The sequence below is a fragment of the Gallinula chloropus genome (assembly GCF_964237585.1).
Source record: "Gallinula chloropus genome assembly, chromosome: 12".
Taxonomy (NCBI): domain Eukaryota; kingdom Metazoa; phylum Chordata; class Aves; order Gruiformes; family Rallidae; genus Gallinula; species Gallinula chloropus.
The window spans coordinates 5,823,433-5,847,133 of NC_140097.1; the positions used below are offsets into that span (position 1 = coordinate 5,823,433).

At 39.4% G+C, this 23,701-nt stretch overlaps 1 protein-coding gene across 1 annotated transcript in view; it reads left to right on the plus strand.

The window, feature by feature from the left end:
* TAFA4 (TAFA chemokine like family member 4) overlaps nt 1-23,444 on the plus strand; it is a gene marked incomplete at both ends in the record, with an annotated part of 47,826 nt that extends 24,382 nt beyond the window's left edge. Inside the window, 2 exons of the mRNA XM_084269547.1 lie at nt 15,662-15,817; nt 23,293-23,444. Coding sequence (XP_084125673.1) covers nt 15,662-15,817; nt 23,293-23,444 — 308 coding nt within the window. The remainder of the gene's footprint in view (nt 1-15,661; nt 15,818-23,292) is intronic.
* Nucleotides 23,445-23,701: the final 257 nt, after the last annotated feature.

A 23,701-nucleotide genomic window follows, 5' to 3' on the forward strand; every position in this document is an offset into this window, starting at 1 on the left:
ATACGTATTTGGAGGCTTACTGGAAGAGCTTATTAGTTCAATATCCTAACACAGCATCTTAAACCTTTCTGAGCTCCAGGATCCCTTATTAAAAATTTAGTGCATATTGCTGAAAAAGTCAAGATTTGCTTTAATTTTTAGAGACAATTGCTATTCTCAGAATTCTTTTAGCCTTTAAAGTACTGGCCATCTATAAATAGCACTTTTCTCAAGTTGTCATTTCTTGCCACCAAGGAGTATTTTTCATTTGTACCAATCCTAATAGTACCTCAGGAATTAATACTTGCAGAAGGCTTTGCAATACATCCTTGCTGGATTCTACAGAACCACCTCAAATACCTTTTTAAGCAATTCATTTGACAGCAACTCCCTCGGATAGAGAGAAGATGCGTGTCAGCTGCTGACTGTGGTTTGGAGACGTCAATATTTCTTCTCTTCTGTTTCCAAACCTGTCAGAATGAAATTAGTTAATTGGCGAGTATTTTTGTGTAGTTGCTGTGGGATAGTAATTATTGGTGACAAGGGCTGCTGGGTGTGCACTAATGCACTACAGCAAAACCTAAAACTTGAAAATATATGGCATTATCCTCCACTACTGTTATGACTAGTCATTTTTCCCCAGTCTGAATTGCTATATATTCAATCCTTCAAGTTCAAGGTCTTCTTACCAGGAGAGAGAAGATTGTGCTTTGTGCACAGCAGAGTTTTGTAAGACTTGCCATAGAGCTGAGCAAAAGCAGTTTAGTAGATTAAAAGAGCATCAGTGATATCTCTGGTCTCTAGGGTAATGAGTTATGAGCAAAGCAAAGACCTTTTTTGTTTTGTTTCTGTGGAATATCTATTAGGTGATACTGTGTAGTAAACAAACAACAAGTTGTTTCACCAAGTCCATTCTCATTTTCCTTAATTGCCTGTCTTGGTTCAGGGCTGGTAAAGATAAGACATAAACCACACTGTATTTACTTTTATGCCCAAGGACTGATTGCTTATTAAAAAAAACTAGACTCTCTTTTCTCTCTGCCTGTAGCTAGAAACTGGTCACTCCTTGTTACAGGCTCTTCTTTAAAGAACTTAATTCAGCACTTTCCATGTTGTTTCATGGTCTGGGGTGGCAGCTGAAAAAAGTCCCTGTTCAGTTTCTGTAAAAGCATCAGCTGTGTAGTGTGAAGGTACCTGGACAAGCTGTTTACAGAATCCTACAAACCAAGATGTTTTCCTCTGTAAATTTCCTGCATGCCTTGGAACATAAACTAGGTAATAATCCACCTCTATCGAAATGCTTAAAATTACTTAAAAGATGACAAATAATAATGTGTTGGACTGGCAGCATGTTGAATCTCTAATGCAAACTCTCTTCATGCCAGTAATGACTATCCCTCTCACCTGAAACCAACCTACCTACCTTTAAGCAGTGAATCAGGATCAGGCATAATACTATTCTCTCCAACATTAGGAAGGATCTGTGACAAATTCTCTTGAAGAAGGTAGTCCAAATTTTTCCAAGACACTTCATGCACAAATATGCCTGTTTTTTTTCACAGTAGTGTTTTCAGACTTGGTGGGGCCTAGATTAACAGAGTTTTTATCTGCTCTGATATTTGATGGATGTGTAAAAACAAGTTGACATAAAAAAAATCCCTCTGGTTTAAACTGACAGGAACATTATAAGAAATAAAAATCTATTCTCTCTTGCCCAGTTTCAGTGGGTTTTAAAAATAACAATGTATTACCAAAGTTGCTGACAAAATGGTCAATGATTTTAAACAAATAAAAAAAGGGAAAACGAATTATATTTTTCAAGAGACTGCACCTTTTAATTTCAGAGTGCAAAATACATTCCTGCAGGAGATAAATGGTACTGTTTTTTCTAGTCCGTTGAAAGTAGCTGTCAAGTTTGTTGCCAAATAACATGTCTGATTTAATGTCTAATAGTTAGCAAAATTTAATGACTACAAACTGGAAAATGGACTAGTTCTCAGTAGGGGAGGGCAGCTGAGTTCTTCTTTTGACACACTGCATGGTACATTTTATTGTAAAAGATACCTATAGGTGGCCATTCAGTGCTCCCAAGGCCTCAACTGTGCGAAAGAATGAATGTGAAGCCAGGGCACCTTGGAAACGAATCCACCCCAGCTCACTGTCTAAATAGATTCCAAGGGGAGGGAAGCAGGGCAGCCTTTGTAGCTAACAAGGGGGCGTTGGTGGTCTGAGATTTTTACTGTTGGTATTTAAGGTACTTGATATTTAAGGTACTTGTACCTAAGCTCAGGAAGGGAGTGACACTTAGGCTAAATACAGTGATTCAGTCCTGCAGGTGCCTAACTGCTGCAGTCAGTTTGGAAGCCATGCTTGAAAACTTTCCTAAGCATTTCTGCTGGGAAGCATCTGCCAGCTGGGATCATAAAACCATGGTGTGCTGTGGCTTCAGTGGGCTCTATGGAGAGCTGACAGAGAAGTCCTTGGGAGAACTACCACACTTCTCGAGTGTCCCATCCCCAACCAATGCAGAACACATGGCTCAAGGACTCTCTTTCCAGATGTTACTTTCTGGAGCTGTCACGGTGCTCTGGGAAATGACATTTGCCTACATCACTGTGATGGTTCAGTTGTTCAGGCTTTGTCCCTGGGATGTGTTAAAGTTTCCCTAAGGAAAAGGTGATGCTGAAACATGTCATTTAGCCACCCTGTGCCTGGGAACTGTAAATGCTAGGAACAGGCATATGTTCTGGTGCCTCCCTGCTTTTTTAGTGAACTTGCATGGCAATTTTTCTTCAGTAAAAATAGGGTATTTTAAGTGAAGTATTGGATATTTTTAAAAGCCATATCTGAAGGGCTAAGTCATGCTGGTGATGTGCCTTGTAAACTAACACTTTGGGTAACTTGGAGTTTGGGAAGCTCTACTAAAGTCTGAATGTGGTGACTGTCAAGCTTCCTATATTTTGAGTTGTTTTGATTAGACATGAATCATTTCTTTTCAGTTTCTTAGAGTACAGGATGCTTGGAACTTGATAGTGGGGAATCTGCTTTCCTTTTTATAAGTGAACTCTTTGGGGGTTATGTTGTTGAAGATATATCTTCATGGCTAAGGCCACTTCTGAAGTGTACATATTTGTGATAACCTCAGGACACCTGCCACCAATTTCAGAATGAATAAAAATACTCATTATAGTTTGTTGGTTTAAACCCAATAACTAATTCGTACTCATAATAGAATCTTTTACCTTTTCCTCTTCTTTTGCTTCTCCCTTAATCTTTACCCAAAAAGAAAAGGAAATTTGGTTTAAATTCTGCAGTGCCATTTTTTTACATTCTTAGAAGCAACTTCTTGGAGACCTCAGTTAAGATTTCCTCATATTTCACATGTAATACACCACTAAAATGTAAATGACTTGGTTAGAAGTATTTAACCAAGAAGCTTGCAGGCAGTAAATCATACATAGTGACATTTTTGCCTTTTGAAAGGACGTTTATTTTTAGTTAACATTTTTATTCTGAATAATGACATGCTTGTTGCTTAACAATAAAATTTTGTAATATTTTAAAAGCAAGAGTTTGAGGGTTTTTTTAGCAATGTAGAAATGTAGGCATCTTTCCATTACAAAATTCAGACTATTTCATTACAGGAGTTACAGTATGGCAGCCCAGGTGTGTGAATTATTTTCCTTAAATGTTCTGTTTACCAAAGTGGAATTAAAATTGGACTAGCCAGGACTGTCAGCATGCTGACAGGTGAGTTCTCTTCATGGAAGTGGTAGTACAGAAACAAATAGGTTAATTGTATTGCTTCATTTCAAATGGTCAGGTTTGTGTGCTCTAAAGGGGTATAGTCACTATAAAGACAGTCTTGTAAATTCTTGTGCTCGGAAGAGACAACTGTAAATAATTACAAGATGCAATCACAAGAGAACAGGAAGCCTCATTGGATTAGTAATGAGATACAGAGCCTCAAGGTCACTGTTTCTAATCCAGATCTGCTTGGTAGTGTTTGGAAGTGCCATCAGGCAGGTGGTTAGGCTGAAATTAGTTGGAGATCTCAGGGTTGTTCCTAAGTACATATCTACTGAAGAAGAATTACTGTGGCTTTCTTTCTGGCTGTCTCCTTCCCTCTTATCTAGATAGCAGACAGCTTTTCTGCTGTTTTCTTGTATTGAGCAGACTGGGTAAGATTAATGTGATTCTGGCCAGTTTCACAGCTGCTGAGAACCACCTGCTGGGCAGCGATGATGCTGTCAGAGGTGAGTCCTCTTGTGCGGGCACCGGAGGGATGTCAGCACAGTAAGATGCTAGAGTAGTTCATGCGTAAAGGGGAGCCAAGTGGCAGAACCATGTGAGAGAGGCACTCCAGCCACATGTGGTGTCCTAGAAAGCTCTGAAAAGAACAGGATTTGAACAGGCATGAGCAGAGAAGCTTTCTCCCATGGCCTGTTGAGCCAGTGTGCTGTATAGACTATGAAAGACTTCATAGGTTGTTAATTACACCTGCTCTAACGCAGTTGTCACTGACTACTGCTCTTGTGATCCACCACAGACTAAACTGACCTTTTCTTAGGTTCCCAGGACCTTCAAGAAAGGGGACTTGCAGAGGAATCTGCCTTTAGGAAGCTGCTACTGGTCTGTAGAATGCTGTCCTGAGCAATGTCTGTTGGTCCATCCAACCCTGTCCGTGGTGGAACACTGACTTAAAGGAAATACCAGAAGGACACAGATGGTCATGTGCATGGGTTTTCAGAGTTAGCTACTGCTGACAATTTGTCTTGCAAGTGAATCAATGCCTGTTTTGAGACCAAGAAATGCCAGCCACACTAGCAGAAACTGTTCTCTAATGAGTTAAAGTCAACATAGAATTTCCAGGTAAGAAAAATAAGCAGGGTAATTGTTGGGTTTTTAAAACTTTTTTGGTTTTTTTTTTAGAATAGGATCAAAAGAAACATTTTAAAGGTTTTCCCTTTGTAATGTGCACACTGCAAGAGGAAAAAAAAACCCAACAGTTTTAATTAGAGTACCATCTTTGTGGAAAGATAGTGGAACTAATGACAATTGTACCAGGTCACCTTTAATCTTATTCAGACAGGCGAGATGGTGGAGCATTGCTGTTAAAGTCAATGGCTCTTGGGGGAGTTCAACCAGCATTGTGTAAGTTAATGGTGTGCCCTCTCCTGCCACCTATGGCTGCTCCATTATCCTTGAAAGCAGCTATCAAGTTTGTAGAGCTTTAAGAGGAACATCTGCTTCTCTCCCCTTGTTGTTTCCTTCACATCTGCAGTGGTTGGTACAGGGCACGTCCTCTTCTTCATTCACCCTCGTTGCTCTGACCTTTCCTGTGGCTCATTTTTAATGCTCTGCCTCCTTAATGACTATTCTAATTCATCTCTGCATTTGCTGATAGTGTCATTAGGGCCAAGGGAAAACTCACCAGGTGAGGAAGTCTTGCTTTCAGTAAGAATAAAAGTTTGTCAAGTTGGGCACGATACTTCAGAAAGACAGTTTCACTACACTGTTTCTGCAGCTTGCCCTGTTGTGACAAGTGTACCTGCTAAAAAGGGCATTCCCTCTCTTCTGTGCAGTGAATGAAGCATGTCCCCTTTTCTGGCTGACTTGTGTGCTTTTTATATATATATATATATATAAAATTTTTTTCAAGATCTAGAAAGATATCCAAGTGTCTTCCTGCTATTTAAGTATTTCATTTCCATTTATTTCCAATAAATTTCACTGCCAACATAAGAACTCTTGGGAATTTGAGACTTCCCCTTTAATTCTACCTCCTTTGAGCCTCCAATCCAAATATGCTTTGTCAATTGTCCTGGGACTAAGCCAGTGATTGTCTTGCTACATACAGGTGTAGGAAAGTGCTCTTATTGCAGCTGCTCTGTCATAAAATAAACGTGCTCAGTTATCAGAGAGGAAGTTTCTATTTTGGGGCAGAAAACCCCCTTCTAAATACAAAAATCTGTGAGTCAAGAGCCTTCTAGGTCCTTTGAGTGATGTCAGTGAGGCTTGAACATGATTCAAAGCTGAGATACGGTGTGGAGGGAGGTTTTTGGTGTTACTCCCCAGTTGGTTCCTGTTGTACAGGTTACAGGATACAATGGTTTCTGTACCATTTTGAAGTTATATTTTAAGTTTTCACTTTAAGCTGAATGCCTTAATTAGAAAAGCTACCTAATCGTTGTCAAGGACTGTCCATTTTAACAAGAATAGAAGAAGGATTGGATTCTCAGGTGCTTGGAAGGGGTTCTGTGTAACGGGAAAAGATTGTCTTAACCTCTAGTTCTTCCATTTCTGAGGAAGGTCTATTAACACAATTTTTAAAAAATATTTTTGTAAGGATTCATGAGTTCCATGGGCCTGTGGGAATTGTTATCAGGTTCCTATTCTCATTGTATTACGTTGTGACTATATTTTGTCTCTTTCACTGTTACCCTGTTGCATAAACCAGTGGGCATTCTGCAGGGTGTATTTTTTTCCATATAAGAAGAAAACCATCGTTCAGTAATCCTGACTAAAAAAATCTCTGGTGGCATTCTGGGAACCTCACTTACGCTTTGCACTTAGGGAGATAATAGTTAAAATAGCTTAAGTTCAATTAGCTGTTCAGCCAGGTTGGACACAGTCTGCACATTCTGAAACCATTTAAAAGTCCTCATGCCACTCAGAATTAAAAATGCATTTGTGCAATTTAGTTTTATGACCTGTTATTGCTTAACTGGCAGCTGGATCTTATACTTGGACTGCTGCAATGCTTTCCTTGTTCATTCCATCGGAATAAACCCAAGATAACCATTAAAGCTATATAAAACCTGATATAAAATGAGGCAAACTCTGAAAATAATTAATCAGTGATGATCAAGACATAGGGGCTTTTCCAGGGATTAAAAAGCAGCTGAGGACCTGATGGCCTGGTGCCCAGTGCATTAACTGATCTGATTGCTTGTAACGTTCCTCGAAGTTCCATTTGCCTGATTTGCCTATTGCATGAAAATTTCATCTCACTTCAGCAGTGAAATGTATCATTCAAATTCACAGATTATCCACTGGGTCCTGGGTTTTGCCAAAGACAATTCTGTTAGTGGCAACAAATACTGCTGCAGGATTTTAATAAACGCAGAACAATCAATGGAAAGAGAGATTCACCCCAAAGTCAGTCTTTTAAATTAAGACTGTCAAAGAGGGCGATCAGAAAAACTTTCATAAATCATACTATTTAATAACAACGGGTATGTCCAGACCTTTCTTGAGCAGATTCTCAAATAAGGGTTAACTAATGACTAATTATTCATTTGCCTACTTCTAACTGCCAAATTCAGGAACAGTCCTGTTACTTTACAAGCCCATAAAGGTAATTGCATTTGAGGAGGGAAACACATTTAAAAATAAACCTCAGCAAAGCAGAATTCTTAGTATCTTGTAAATGTAATTGTTTTGAGTGCTGAAATGGAAGAGAGCACAAGTTTCCTTGGTTGCCCTCCTCAGTTTTACTCATTATACTTGGTCATGGGAGAAGAAAGGTTTAATTTTCACTAGAAATGAAGAAAAGGCTTCTTTTCCAAACATCGACTTTGTTTTCTGGCAACTGCCATTTACTTAATCTGCAAAGCCTAATGACTTAGATGACAATTGCTATTTCATGTTCTCTAAACAAATATAACTCCTGTCTGATGAATGACCTTGAACTGGATTAAAAATACCTTTGGTATTTAGTAGATTACAAATATTTGTTTTACACAGCTAAGCCCAAAATGGTCATTTGATATTTCAGGTGATGGAGGAATGCTCAGAAGGGCACAGTGCCTAATCCTCAAAATTTATTTGCATCTACAAGGCAGACTTAAGAGTTTTTCTTTTTCTTAGTAATGATTATGATAATTACAAAGGAACTTCTGGCATGCCATGGACGTGAAATAAGTTGTTTTGCATCTACAGTCTGAGTTTGGGTATAGCAAGCAGCTGCAAATGGCAGTGGGCTGGGGGACAGTGAGCTCTCCTGGGCTCTGGTGCCTTAGGGCTGTGCTGATGACATCTTGGTCAAGGATGGCTTCTGCCACTGATCAAGAGCTAGTTGTGGATGTGGGTGGGATAATCCTTCCCAGTTTGCTGTCCCAGGTGTGTTGCCTTTGCTTTCCTATGGCAAGAGTGACCCTGTTTGCAGATGTCATCAGCCTTCACAACTGGGCAGAAAATCTGAATTTTACTTACAAACTGGTGAATATCCATAAGCCTGGCCTGCACAGATGTGTGTGTACCTGCTTTCTTCAGGCAAGCAGAAATCTCTCTAGATACCTAGATTGAGTCTTTTTCCCTTTCTCTCCTGATAAATTTGTGAAGGAAGGAACAAATGAGCGATGAAGAGTGGTCCACATGTAATAGTGAGAGTGAATGTTAATGGGACATGTGGGAAATACTTCTATATTACAGAGCACAGTGTTATTCATTTGCTGGAAGTTATGATGGAAAACCAAATCTTTCCCTTGTATTTTCTTCTCTGCCTCACCTAAAATAGTGACACAGTAGAAAGTTTTCTTCAGGAAATGATTAGCACCACTTTACTCCCTCATTGCAGCCTTCCAGTCCCTGAAGGGAGCAGACAAACAGGAGGGGAATCAACTTTTTAAAAGGGTAAACAATGCCAGGACAAGGGGGAATGGATTAAAGCTGAAGAAGGAAGGTTTAAATTAGATATTAGGGTGAAGTTCCTTAGAGAGTGGTGAGGTGCTGGAACAGGCTGCCCAGAGAGGTGGTGGATTCCCCATCCCTGGAGCTGTTCAAGGCCAGGTTGGATGGGGTCCTGGGCAACCTTGTGTAGCTCCAGGCCTTGAGGTTGGCAGCCCTGCCTGTGGCAGGGGGGTTGGAACTCTGTGATCCTTGGGGTCCCTTCCAACCCAGACTATTTTATAATTCTATGATTCTATCATTTTATGAAGTTTTATGCTCTTTGATTTCATTTGCACAAGTGATATGTGTGCTTGAACCCAAATTAATATTACTGCCTGGCTGAAAAGCAGTCTTATTGATTAACTTCAGCATAGCACCCCAGCAGATAAAGAGGCTCATGTTTTAATTTGGTTTTGCTTTCAAGTCACTCTCCATCCACCTTTTTTTTCATTTGCAGCAACTTTTCCCTCCTCCCTCCCCCATTTACAGAATCTACTTTGGTCTCTGCTGTTTTGATTTATTGAGTGTTCAGATTTAATGCTTTGTTTCTTGGAGAAGCCTCAGCACTTGTGTCTGATCTGAGGTCACCTATGCTACTTATTCCAGGGGACTTTAATCTCCATATGGATGTGACCTCTGACACTTGCCAAAGAATTCACTGTATTACATGATTCTCTCCAGCTGTGTCAGCATGTTCCTCCACCTGCACCAAAAGGTTATGCTTTTGATTTCATTAACTTCTTGGGTCTCATTACCAGGGTTTGAGGTCATTCACCTCTTTTTCAAATGGACATCTAGATCCACTGTACCCCTAGGGTTCCTCTCAAATTAGTTGCTTGTTTTAAGAGATGTTGTTTTCCTTGGGTGTCACTTCTTGCCCAAAGTAGCTCAGTGCTGGCTCTGTGGATACCCAGTTAAAACGCCAGCTGTGGTTTTGCACATGGCATACTACTGGTTTCCACAGCTGATGAAGCATGAGTGTCTTGATTGCAGCAAAAGCTGTAACTCTGTGGTCTGTGAAGAAACTCTTTGGTTTGAAACCTGCACATTGTGTGAGCATCAACCTCAATTTCTTCGTTTGGGAGATCGTTGCTTGTTTAGTTACAGGTGTCAGCTCTAGTAATCACATTAGTGTTACATATTTGAGGAATGTGGGAGTAATGGATAATAAACTGGATTCCTTGCACCCTTTTCTTGTGTGTGTATGCTCTATATCTTACATTGCATGTTATCATGGGCTGGTGATTATGGGAAGATATTTCTTGTGTGTTTATCTGTAGAGCAGTTGAACTGGTCTTTTGTGGCAGTTCTGGACTATCTTTGAGCTGTCTCTTGCTGCCAACAAGTGAACAGGTAAAACTTTACAAGTGACACTGCACTGAGTTGTATATGCAGAGACAATTTATGAGGAAGCATATATATAAATATTGTATATCCTTGAGGAAGGAGAGCGTCTAAGTCAGAACATTGGTGTGAATGTGAAATTATTATGAAAAAAATCCAGTGACTGATGGAATGGTAGTAGAGAAGAGCTGTGCTGAAATTTTCAGCCTAGAAGACAGTTTGTTAATTTTACATTCCAAGTGACTTTTAGCTGCTTCTCTTGAGAAGAGGTGTCATCTTTAAAAACACATCTTTTCCCTTCTCCCCCCTAAAAAGCACCCCATGAGCAGGAGAGTTTCTTATAAATATGTTTGGTAAAAAAGTGGAAAATAGCAAATGTTATTTCCTTTAATAAATGTGTTTTTCTAAGAATATTTGCTTCTGTGTGCTTCTGTGTGTTCATATTTGTAAGTAAAAGCCAGCATGAAGTGGAACTGATAATAAACTGGCACCAAGCGTTTTTGTGTGCTTTCCTCTTCCAAACAGGAGCAGTGCTGACTTCTAAACTCACTTGTTTCTCTTACCACTGTCTGCAAAATTAGGCTCCATGGCCATTCATCTCCCTATTGACAGACATCCTCTTTAAATAAATGATGCAGTTGATTTTGTGCAGACCAAGCTTGCTGGTTTTGAGGCTTACTGAAGAATGTGCTGAGCTAAGGTCATATTGTCCTACTGTCTAGATGAGCTGTTCTCCACAGAGCTAGTTGCTTTCCTCATCAGAGAGTGTAGCTTATGAGACAGAGAAAAAACCCTCCTTTTAAATACATCTTTTCTGTGTGTTTCTTAGCTAAGAAATTAGAAAAAGAGGAGATTATTCAGGATTTCTGATAAAGGCATTCTGCTTGCATGTATATTGCATTGAAAGAGTCCTCCTTGGGAGTGATTAGAGTAAGCCACGTAGATGAAATGGATGTGGACGTAATTGTCTAGCAACCTTCTGAAAGCCTTCCTCTTTCTTTGATATTTTCCTTGCAGTTTTGAAGTACATCACTGTGATGTTTGATATTTTATTAACAGTAATTGTATTTCCCTCATTTCATTTGAGGATTTCAAAGAGTTTTAGAAGCATTAATTGCATATCTGCCCCACCTGACTTCTATGAAGAAAGCGAAAATAAGGTCTTGCCAAATAAGTTAGTTGAAAAAAAGTATTAAATGGAGAAATAAACAGTTCAGTGGTGATTGTTCAGTCAACTCCACTCACAGCACTTGTACTGGTTTGCAGTGTGCAAGCCTAATAACTTCCTAGTTTGTACTTTCTTGGTCTTTGGAGAAGACAGTGGTCTAGCAGCTCTGCAGAGTCTACGATCTTCTGGACTGGAAAGCCTGCAGATGACAAAGAAATGGTCACAGAGCCTTAGCGTGGTCCAGAAGGCCATTAGAAAGCATTCTGGATGTGGGCACCTGAAGGCTGCTGTTATCTGTAGGTATGTCATTGCAAAAGGCAGCAAAATTCATAACAGGGAGTGTGCAGGAGGTTGCTTCCACGAGCAAGCCCCATCCCATTATGTTTGCACCCTGTATGGAGATGGGGAGAGGGTGTCCTTAATGAATTTGAATAGTGTTGGTGTTTCTAATGAAGCTAAGCTGTAAAGGATTTGGGGTATGGATAGCAACATGTGCCAAACTCATCCAGAGCCCCAGAGTTTTCAGCATTCATCCTCTGCCCTCCACAGGGCCTGGCTGGCAGGCGTCCCCTCTTCCGTATGCAGAGCAGGAACCTTTCCTTGGTACTGGTGCTGATAAAAAGTGTCTTTCCTTGGAGAGTTTTCTTATTTAAATGTGAAGATGTAACTGAATTTCAGCTGCAAATATTGACAGCCCTTAGGTTGCAGATCTGAATGGGTTTGCAGGTGAAGAGCTATGAATTTATGGGCTTTTTATAAGCAGGCCCAAAGGGGTTTTGCTCTCCAGAGCCTGGATTTCTCCCTATCTCTCATTGCAGTTCTCCTTGAAATGGCTTTCCTCGTGTGTCTGGTGTAGAATTCACTTACTGTGATCTTTACACTAAAAATTCTTTAGTTCCTGCTCCTCTAATGCCTGTCTGAGAATCCATTGGTGATAAAATATTTTAAGCCTGTTCTTGAGGTTTTCCTGTCATTATGCTCTCAGCTGTACCTTAAAGGGACTATAAACCCGAGGTGAAGGTTTACCTGGTTCAAGATGAAGATTAAAATGTACAGGAGAGTGTCCTTCATATTCTTTCTTTTAGGCGCCTTTGGGACCTGAATGTACATACAACAGGTTTCAGTAGATCTAGGTAGAGAGCAGACTGAGTTGATGGTTAGGTTTTAAGATATTTTGAGAGCTTTCTTAAATCTGAAAGCCACCTCTCAGACTGAGTGCTTGGCCTCTGGATTGCTGAACACTGCCAAAAACCAGGGACAGAAAGCGAGTATGGTAACACTTAGCATTTGTCAGCACCTGTTCATGGGTGGGTCTGAATATTGAGAAGAGATATGTCTGGTGTTCAACATAATAAAAAGTGTGAAGATGTGTGTGAACAAGCAGGAGGAAATACAGATGTGAATATGAAGGAGGGGAAAGACTATTACAAGGGCAATCCAATTAATGCAAATGATGCGTGCAGATGTCTTTGGCTTTTTAGTACTCTTCACTGTTATACTCCCTAAGAGCTGTGAACTAGGGACAAGGGAGGAGAGCACTGTCTTCCTTTAGTGCCAGTACTTTCAGACCTTAGCATCCTACCACTGTCAGCAGACAAGGAGAGGACACCTCCTCTTACCTGCTTGTGTTGCTGCGAAGTTTACAGCAAAGACTAAGCCAAAGGATGCATTCATGAGGTAACTTAATTTTGCCTTCTGCAAACATCCGTGTGCCTGTTGACTCCTGGCACTTCAGGGGAGCGGTGTCACTGCTTTCAAATGCAAACAAGATAATTGAAAGCCAGCCCTGGGTTTTTTGGGCTGTGTGCTGAGGGCCAACCTGTTTGATTTATTTTGGTATTGATTTAACAGGATTGTTCACCTAAAGGAAACAGGATTTCAACTTGAAAAGAGACATTCTTTCAGCTACATATTGATTGTTGAAACTGGATCTGGTCCATCCTTATGATTTACCTTCTGAAAAAATGGCTTCTACTCTTATCTTGGTATCTGATACCTGGTGAATAATGACTTTAATTAAAAAGATGAACTGACCACTTGGTCTTCAGATGAGATATGTAGCAAACTCAAGTATGTGCCCTAAGCAGTTCCAAATTTTTGATTTATTTTTTCCCCTCCTTTACAAAATCTCCTTCTCAAGAGGCAGTCCAGACTGTGACCTTGCTTTCCTGAACTCAATAGAAATTTTGTTGACTCCAGAGAGAGCAGGACCACCACTTTAAGTGCTGTAGGAAACCATTTGAACCTTTCCTTGTGCACTCCAAAGGTTTGTGACTGGGGCTGTGGATCTAATAAATACACTCTCTTAAATTAACAACCTCATTTTACAAAATCTTTTCTGCCAGAACCCTGGGCCATCTGCTTATTGTCTCCACGCATTGTTAGACAAGGTGTTTCATAGAACAGCACTTTGGAATGAAGTGGCTTGGCCAATTTACTTTCTCTATTTTTCCATTTATTTTCCATATTGACTTACAGAGAAGCTACTGTCCTTACAAGCTGGGAGATGTTTTAATTCTTTTTTTTTTTTTCATGTTTATTATGATATGGGTATTAGTTACCTGCATGAAAATTCACAGCTTGCCAATAGACTTATTGCAGTGGCTGTGTAAAATACTTTTATGCTGTCTTCAACATTTTTCCAACTTTCTGTAAAATGCATTATGCATTTTTCTGCTGTAGCATATTTTGCTTAAAAGTACAGTGTAACTTTGTCCTCAGAAAAAAAGACCAAAAACTGCTTCTGTATATATAATTCCTTTTCACATGTTGAGTCCACAAATAGAAGACTAAATTTCCTTTCTAGGATTGTGTATACATAGTTTCTTGTCCATTGAGGTTGTTGTGCATACAAATTTGGCAGCGAAAGTCAACCCTTAGCTGTGCTTGAAATACTAGTGAAACAAAAACCACACAGTGAAGTAACATTGCCAAGCCATATTTTAATAAGTGATATATATATATTTGAACACTTTTTTTTCCCAAGCTGCCTTAGGAACCTAAATTGCATTGCTAACTGTTTTGAAGTTTAAGATTTTCCACTGAATTCACAGAAAAATTCTGCTTCAAAACTACAGTGATCACTCGATAAAAGTTAATCTGTAAGGATGTAAGTCTGACCACACTGCACTGGACCAAGGTGTTCTCTGTCTCAAAATCCTGGCTGGAGTGAGTTAGTAACTGATACTGTAACAACAACAACAACAAACCCCAACAAAAACAAAAGAAAGACCAAACAAAACACCAGAAAACCCTCAAAACAGGGCAAACTTGGAGTGAGTAGGAAGCAGGACAGTCCTCCAGGCTTGCTACTTGAAGGATTGCCGCCTTCTTTCTGAAGACTGCTCTCCCTTTCACGTTCCTTTCTTTAGGCTGCTGTACCTTTGATATAACACACACCTACACCATTATCTGTACTACAGCCTCTTCTCATATAAGGAGCCTGTGCTGCTTTGATGGTGAATATTTTTACTATTCTCAGCGTTGTCTCTCTGTCTAGCTCACTTATTAAAATACCCACCCTGTTCTGTAGTGCTGTTAATTTACAAGGTGCTTTACAAACATAGATAAGAGCCATCCAAGGCTCTACTCTAAATAAGACGAGACAAATGCAAGATGAAGCACTTGAAGGCTGTTCAGGAAAGTAAGGATGTGGAAATGACTTATGCAAAGAGGAGAGGGGTTTGGTGAAGTGGGGTTTCTGAGAAAGGATTTTAGGCAGGGCAGAGAGTAAGTCTGGCAGTGGATGAAAATGGTCAGGGGCAAGGAGCATAGGAGCCAAGGTGTGAAGGCAGGAGCAAGAGAGAGAGGAAGGAAAAATAAATTCAGAAGACTGGGGACAGTGAATTGTGAGGGAAGTCACTTGAGAGGAAAGCAATAGGATAGACTATTTATCACAGGTTTCTTTAAAATAGGCTGTGAGGGAACTCAAGAAATCTCTATAGTGTTGGTGGGGTATTTTTGGTTTGTTTTTCTTTTGTTTTTTATTCTTTGACAAAACTTGACTATCTATGACAGCTTTTCAGCCTAACTTGTTCTTAGCCTACCTGTAATGCTAGGCATACCAAGCTCTGCTTACATATTAAGTTAGAAAGTTTTTCTGCTATTTAAGTCTCCCTTGCATTAAGTATTATCCTGGCCATTTATGAAGGGAAGGAATTAAATGTAAAACCTAATGCAAGACAGGAAGCCAAAGGAAGGAGGAGTGTGCTCTGTCTCTATGTGTCTTTTTGTCTAATCCATCTAATTGACTACTCCAATCACCTTTTCTCCCTATGGCTTTGTAAGGGCCAGGAAAGATAGATTGAAAAATTGACTTGTTATAATGAACTAATCTTTATTAGGAAGAATAGAATAAACTCAAGGAATAAACCAGATCCTACAAGATGCTTTGCCCTTTTGTCTTCCTGGGACTTAAACCTGTAGGACTGTATGAACTGACTTTTTTCTTTGTGCATTGATGTTTTGCTCTCTGTCATTTATCTCTGCACTTATTAGGCCAGCACCAGGTCAAGCAAGGGACATGTGAAGTCGTGGCAGTGCATCGTTGCTGCAATAAGAACCGGATCGAAGAACGATCGCAAACAGTCAAGTGTTCCTGCTTCCCAGGGCAGGTGGCTGGTACAACGAGGGCTCAGCCTTCGTGTGTGGAAGGTAAGCAGCCTCCTCAACTCGTGGCTCATTAAGGTTTTTTGAGAAGTTTAGTCTCCTTGATTGTTTGACTTTCCACTGCCTCAAAAGCATAATCCTTCCTTTTGTTAATTTTGGAAACATCTCTGTGCATTGATGATAATGAGTCTGTGCATAAATCTGGGTGTAATTAATCCTCTTAATATATGTACTCGTCCATTTTATGCTTGTGCCAATAAAACTTCTTTATTTTTTCACAGAAGAAATCTCCTTTAAAACTAGTCTGAAAACAGCATATGCCAAGAAATTCTGGCTTGTGATATTAACTCTTCCAGTTTCCATTAGGGTTAGTGGCTTGGCTAAAAATTTTGATGGATAAGACATACGGCTGACCTATCTGATCTTGAGAATTGTTCTCTGGGTGAATGTTTCATCATTTAATGTGCCTGATAGTCTCTTATGCTGGACACCAGTGCTATAACGATGTTCCATGTCTATTCAGTTTCATGTGTTGCAACCAAAAATACACTAGAATTTGGAGAGCAGTTCAGAGGGTTATCCTTCTTTTTCTCATCAGCAATCTCTCTTCTCTGGAGAGGTTGCAGCTCTTATTGTTAACTTACTTACTCCAAGACATATCTATTTAGTTATTTATTTATACAAACTCTAAAAGTTACCAGATGCCCCATTTCATTAATTCATAAACAAAACTCTTCTGCTTTCATTCTTTTTCTACACAAAATTTCAACCATTACAGGGTAAATACAAAACAAAAGAACAAAAGCTTCAAAATCCAATTTCTAATCTAATATTCATCGATACTGAGATTTAAACAGAAAACTCTATATTCAGTTGACAGATCTGATTTTTTAAGCTACTTGTTTCAAGAACCTCTCTTATAAGAAAGCAGATTTTTTTAGATGCTTAGTCTTTGCATGCTTTGTAATTCAGGAATACAATCAATTTGAGCTGTGCAATTTGTTAAGTAGTTTTCTTGTCAAATCAGAAGCACCTTCTAGATTTTTAAGTGACACATCAAGCAGCCAAAATACTTTTATGTATGACAGATGATAATAAAAGTCAGGCGTTGTTTTAAATTTGCTTAAGGATTGCAAAGGTGACACTGTCATTCTATGATAGCAAGATATAAATGCACTGTACTATAGCACAGAAGCTAAATTCAGACAATGCAAATAGTTGCTGAAAGAATTTAGTATCTGTTTTTTCTTCAAGTATAGTTGAAATTAAATATGACAAAATATTATGACTATAAGATTTTGGTTTCTAAAATGGAAGCCTTTGATTCCCCCTCACCCCTTAGGGCAATGCTTTAGAACGCTTCACTTATTTTTGCAAGCATCTGGGACTACAGTCAGTGTTACTCAGTTGCTGTAGCACAAAGACTATAACTATCTTTCCTTAGCCTCAGGATTAGATGTGTTTTCCCCACTCTATACAAATCCTTCACTACGCTTCCACACTGTGGAAGCCAGAAACAGTTTATGTCTTGAATTTGCATATTTCAGTCTGATACAGGCATTTAATTTTCTTTTCCAGTACCTTTTTACTGAATGCCAGGCTGTTTAATTTGCCTATATTTTACCCTGAGCTTGAAGGAAAGGACATGCCCAGATCACAGTGTCTAACCAAAAGAACAGAATCTATAGAACAATCAGCTTGTAGCAGTCTTTGAAAGTATTTTCTTTGAACTTCAGACTTTATTCAGCAGTAGTTATCACTTACATCAGAGCAGAAATGATCTCTTTTCTGTAGATCATGATTAGCATGCACATGGTTGTTGGTACCTGTAGTTCCTACCTCAAATCATAGAATCATAGAATATCTCAAGTTGGAAGGGACCCATCAAATTCAAATGCCTGCACCCCACAGGACTACCTAAAATAAATCATTGGAATGGGTTGCCCAGGGAGTTGGAGTCACCATCCCTCATTAAAACAAGCCTTTCTCATTTGAAATGTATACACCTGGTTTTAGTATTTTGCATGATAATTTAGTTGGGTGTTTTGCCTTACTTATTTTTCTCAGTCTTGCAGCACACAGGTTTCCTGACTGAGATCCCACTGGGTTTCATTGACAGCTTGTTTGTTAGTTTGAGTGGGGTAGAGTCTAGTTTATCAGAGAGCTCCTTGTTGATGGGAATGGGACATTGTGCCCTCTTGTATATACAGGCCATGAAATAGGCTTGTAAAGCCCATCATAATGTTCTTTTACATGATACAGTCATAGGCCAGCTGGATATTTACATTTTGAAATAGGTTGACAGATGCTGAAGAATTTTATGCAAGGTCATATTTAAAGTAGCAGTTTATTGGAGCAGAGTTATGTGTTAAGGCTGTGCCCTACTCAGAGATGTAGCAAAAACATGTACCAATGTTCACAGTTACCAGCTTTCAGGAAAGGCCCCTATTTAAGCCAAGTCAGAATGGATGGTTGCATAATTCATCATACACCTACACATAGAAGTGATCTTATTTTTTTCTCCTGATTTGTGCTAAGGGGGAAACAGAGTACTTTTGTATTACAGAAGAAATGATAGATATCCAGGTAAGTCCCAAGAAAAAGGTGTTGAAATGGTGCAGAAAGGAACGTAAAAGCTAGTTAAATCTTGCAAATATAAGAAGTGAAAGTCTTAAGTGGCTTGACTGCTATAAATCGGTCCTATTCCATGTTGTGCAGCAATACTTACTGTGTTGTGGGGCTTAACTGACATTTATAGAGTGCTTTGCATTTCTACAGTGTCTTTCATCTGGGAAACTTTAAATATTGGTAGTAGAAGTCAAAGCACTTAATTTAAAAAGAAGGACACGAAGTTGAAAATCAATGTTTGTTATAGATGGAGATGTCCCTAGCATTTTTACAAGCACAGTAAAATCACCCACCATCGCCTAGATGAGAGTACAGGGCAAGAACTCTTTGGGGCAGGATTTTTTTTTCTCCTTTGCCTGTGATAACACACTTAGATAATTGCACTTTGGATGCATACAGGAAGAAACTCTGTCATTTGTGTGTTTGAATTTAGTTGTGGAAGCTACTGAAAAGCTTTGGCAAACAAAGCAAGCGAGTTCTTCTGTATGTGTGCACACCTCATTTCCTGGGGGTTATTTGAGTTTCCAAGCATAAGCCCATCTGATAATTTGAGAAATGTTGCTGTAGTTAAATTGAGCCACTAAACTCTGAGAAAAGCAGACCATATGAAAGGAAGTATTTAAACATGCAGAGAGGACATACCACACAGCCTGTGTACCCTGCCTTGGGTTGTAGCTCTACAACTTGATTGCAGCTATAGAAAATTTTACTTAGCAAAGGTCAACCTGTTCTTCTGTCAATGACTAAATTACATTTGAAGTAGTCGTGAGATTTTGTTTATACCCATTTTCTTTATGGAAATAAACATCCTTGAGTAATTACCTCCAGCTTGTCTAACAGCTACTGCCAAGAAGATAAAACATTAATAACTTTTGTCTGTAGAGTAGCTATCTTGACTAAGTGTGTTAAATGCCTCTAAGTAAATCATCACTAGGCAAATAATCTTCCATCCAGGCAGTTCTATTAGTCCTAGAATTTATGAGGAAGAAACACTCAGGTTTGAAAAACTGTGAATGAGACTAAAGAATTGTTTAAGAATTTTCTGCAGGGCCAAAGAGCTGCAATGAAGAAAAAGGACAAGTTTGCCTGAAAGTCCATCTGGATTCCAGAGTGAGGGGAAGAGAGCATATAGAAACAAGAAAACAAAAAATCAATACAGAAGAAATAGATGAAAGCAGAAATAGCTGAGATTTCCCTCCCACTGTTTTTTAATGGATTTCAGAATACTTGAGAATTCAAAAGGACGCTAATGCTGTGTCAGTGTTTGAAGAAAACCAGGAAATGTACAGTAGAATGAACATTGTACTGAAAAATTATATGCAAGCAAGCTTAATCCAGTGGAGTAGGAAAGACATCTGTGTTTGTACAGACTGAAGACAGTATGAGTTTGCTTGTTCAAATAGAACACACAGAAATCCTTAAACCCCACCCCCAGAAACCCCAATCAAACCCCCACCCATACTATGTTCAATACTCTGTTAATGCTGAGGCACAGTTCCCCTTTCATTAAGGAACAGGGTGGGGAGGTAGTTCTTAAACTTTTTGTAAACTACTAACCAACATCTGCTGGGATAAACTTTTGGTTTGTGTTTTAAATTCTGATCCTGTGTAGTTTAGAGTCCTGACAAGCTGGCTAATAGAGCTCTGGCCAGTTGTTGTAATTCAAAACGTATTTCAGAATACTCAGGGCATTCTGAAGAGTGCTAGTATCGTGCTTCAGCGTGGAGCTGAAGAAGTTCAATCAGCTCAGCTCATCAGGGTGACGATTGGAAAGTTGCTGGATTGCATCACGTTCAATACCTTCACGTGGAGAAAATGATCATTGCTAACGGGTGCTGTAATGTAGGAGACACCCCAACAGAAGAGGTGTCAAAAGGAAGAAAACAAATGCTGTGTGTTTCACACTGAGATTGTTTAAGTGTCAGAAAAATGACAATGGAAGAAGTTTCTTTCTTCACTTCTTCCAGATTAGTTTGGAAGACACTGTGTAGCCAAACACAACTGGGGGCACAACACAGTGAATTGCACAAGACAAGATGAGATGATGGTTTTATTCTCTATGAACCTACTGTTTCCATGGAGTCAAGTTATCTAGGGTACGATGTCAGCAGAAGATTTATTTCTGGCAGGGTTTCTGGCTGGTTTCTGGTTGGTTTCCAGCAAATCAGCTGGCTAATGTCAAACTAAACCCATCTCTTTTCCCTTCATGTGGGTGGTTGTGTGTAAGAGTGGCAGCTGCTCTTAATTCTTAGAGAAGTCATCTGTTGAAACCTTTCCAAGTGTGCCTGAATCTGGAAAGAGAAGGAAGCCTTTATATCCTCCAGTGAGTTGTAGAGTTACAGGGACAATAATAAAGAAACTCTACCTATGAAGATGAGCTTAAGGCTCTGATGGGAGCTTTAATGGACTAATTCAGGGTTGTGTCTGACACAAACAGCTACAGCCAGTTGGACATATAGACCAGCAGAGTGGACGTTACAACTACAAAGAACTTGGATGTAAAATGGATGTAAGAATTAGTGGATTGCTACAGCAAAGAACTGGAGAATTGCTGGAAGCTAATGGAATGAGATCTGTATTAAGTATTTCAAAGTGTTGCCATTACTCTGAGGAGAGGTATCTGCACAGAATAGAAATCAGTCAACAGACAGGTAGGAGTCACTTTCTATGAAAGTGTCTAAACAAGAGATGAATAGGAGGTGAAATATGCAGTCTGTTGGAGAGCTTGTGGATCTTGTTGGAGTTACAAGTTGACTCAGCAATGTTTCCCATTCGCATCTGGGCTTGTTTTAATGGAAGGTGGTACTGCTGGAGATGGTGGGCCAGTTTCATTGTCTTCTGTGCTTTGCTCAAGAATGATGTGTGAACTCACCCCTGTGCTGCACTTTCAGCCAGGGTAGGTTTGGGGTTTTTTGTTTGTTTGTTATTTTTTTGTTTTATTTTGTTTTTTCTGGGGTTTTGGGTTTTGTTTGGTTTTGTGGTGGTTTTTTTTTTTAAATTAGGTGTTAGAAGTAGGTTGATGATACAGCATAGATAAATGAACACTACCATGTTTGGTGCATTTACTGTGGTCTCACATATTGCACCCAAACCCATATTAAAAAGGTTGGATCTAAGGTGTTACCAGAATTACTGAGGCACAAGGGATTCCAGGTACCTGCAGGAGACTGGTGAGTGAGAGGTGGTTTTCAAGGGCTGAAGTAGCACTAAATAGATGAAAGTATGTTCATGTGTCAGAGTGCAGGTCAAGTCTTATCATGTCACCACATCTACACTCACAACAGGACTTTGCAGAGCTGTCTAATGTGGTAACCAGGCCTCCCAGCAGGACTCTGGCTTTGAAGCAGAGTTCTGAAGACACAGGTAGTTTGCTCCCAGGATCTCCTGCTTGCTTAGGGACCTCTGCACATGCTTTCAATCTTCTTGAGCCTGGCCTACTAGACTTGCTGAAATAAACTTTGTATAGAAATTGAAAAAAAACCAATAAATTCACAAAGTATCATAGGTAAAATGAATAAAAGAGATGACCAGACCATATGTCTGGAGTGGAAATGATCCCTCACCTCCTAGGAAACACAGTCAAGTTTCAACTGTATTGTTCACAATCAATCAGCACCAATGCAAATGATCTCAGATCCAAATGACTGGTGAAGGGAATTATGCATCTATTTTATAATTTTATGGGATTGAAAGAATAGTTTATAAAAGCCAAACGGTGTTCCAGAAGTATTTTCTCATAGTGTGTTTCACGTAAGCTTGGAGTGAAAGTGCAAAACAAAAATAATTGAATGAACACTTTGGCAATATCCTGATGTCAGCTTGCCTGCTTGTCACTGTAATTTGAAAGCTGCAGAAATATGAATCTACCTTGAAATTAAAAGGAGAAAAAAAAAAGTGCTTTATAAGAAATAGATTAATTTTTTTTTCATCTCTTTTGGTCGTGGTATCTTTTAAATCAGGCAATTCAATATTTTGTGCACATAGTAGCGTAATGCAGACAAACTAAATCAACACTTAAAGCCATGTTTTATTTTGAAATCCAATTTAGATTATGTAAGATTGTGTGTTTTATAATAATTTTCTGGGATTTGATGAATCCCATGAACAATGCAAAATTGAAAAACGCAGGCAGAAGTTTGCAGCTGTTTGTGGGAATGTATCTCCGTTGTTGGCAGCAGTAGTATAAATTCATGGCTACATCTGTAAAAATAACAAGTGTGGTCTTACTAATGGAAATTTGCTTGGGGTAGAAAATTAATTAATGTGCACAGGTAAGGTGGTACTACTGCACTCTTCCAAAACATACTGTGAACCTGGCAGTGTATCTGCAAGGAGATTTTTAGTTAATCTAATGGTTCCCACTGCTTTCCACTTTCTTATCTGCACTATTTGTGGACAGACCTCAGGTGCTTACGCCTCTGTGCAATTCTATTTTCTCACCCAGTGAAGGGAGAAACTGGTATTTCTTCGTCCAGTCTCGCATATGCAAAGAAGGGTTAAACAAGAAACCTTAGTTTCATTCTGCCTTATAGCAGGGACTTGACTGGAGCATGTAAAGGAAGGAGGAAAGTCAACTTTGTAGTCAGTGGAGATGGAAAGTAACTTCCGGAGGTCAGTTCAGATGTTGGAGCCAGACTCTGGTGTGCTTGCCTGTCTTCATCGTTTGCATGTGGCATTTACCCTTCTCTGTGCTGGTGAAGTTTTTTAGCCACATTTTTACACACAGACAGTGTGATTAACTATTAAAACAGCAACTGTTGGTTCTACCTTTTGAAATCAAACAATATAATGTTGGACAGACAACCTTTCTACTAAAACAAGGTAACAAAAAAAGAGCTGTATTCTGTTTCTCTACCCTAATCCTGTTTCTCTATCCTATTCTTTCTTCCTAGCTTCCATTGTCCTGCAGAAGTGGTGGTGTCATATGAACCCCTGTTTGGATGGAGAGGACTGTAAAGTACTACCAGACTATTCAGGTTGGTCTTGCAGCAGTGGAAATAAAGTCAAAACCACAAAGGCAAGTACAGAGATCACCTATATTTAAAGTGGCAATGTGCAGAGAGCACTTGCTTATTGCATTGCATCTGTGGGTGTGAGCACTGGACTCCTCAGTGTTTTGGAAAGGGGTGATAAATACAACTGTTCTCAGGGAAGGAAATGTTGGGTCAGAACTGCACCTTCACTGCCAGCCTAGTTAAATTATTGGGTGATGGACTCAAACTGAAGAAAGCCTTGCTTCAGTCTTTAGTGAGCAAAGAGACAAGTCAGTTGTGACCAGTGTTAGAAGGACAATCCAGGACC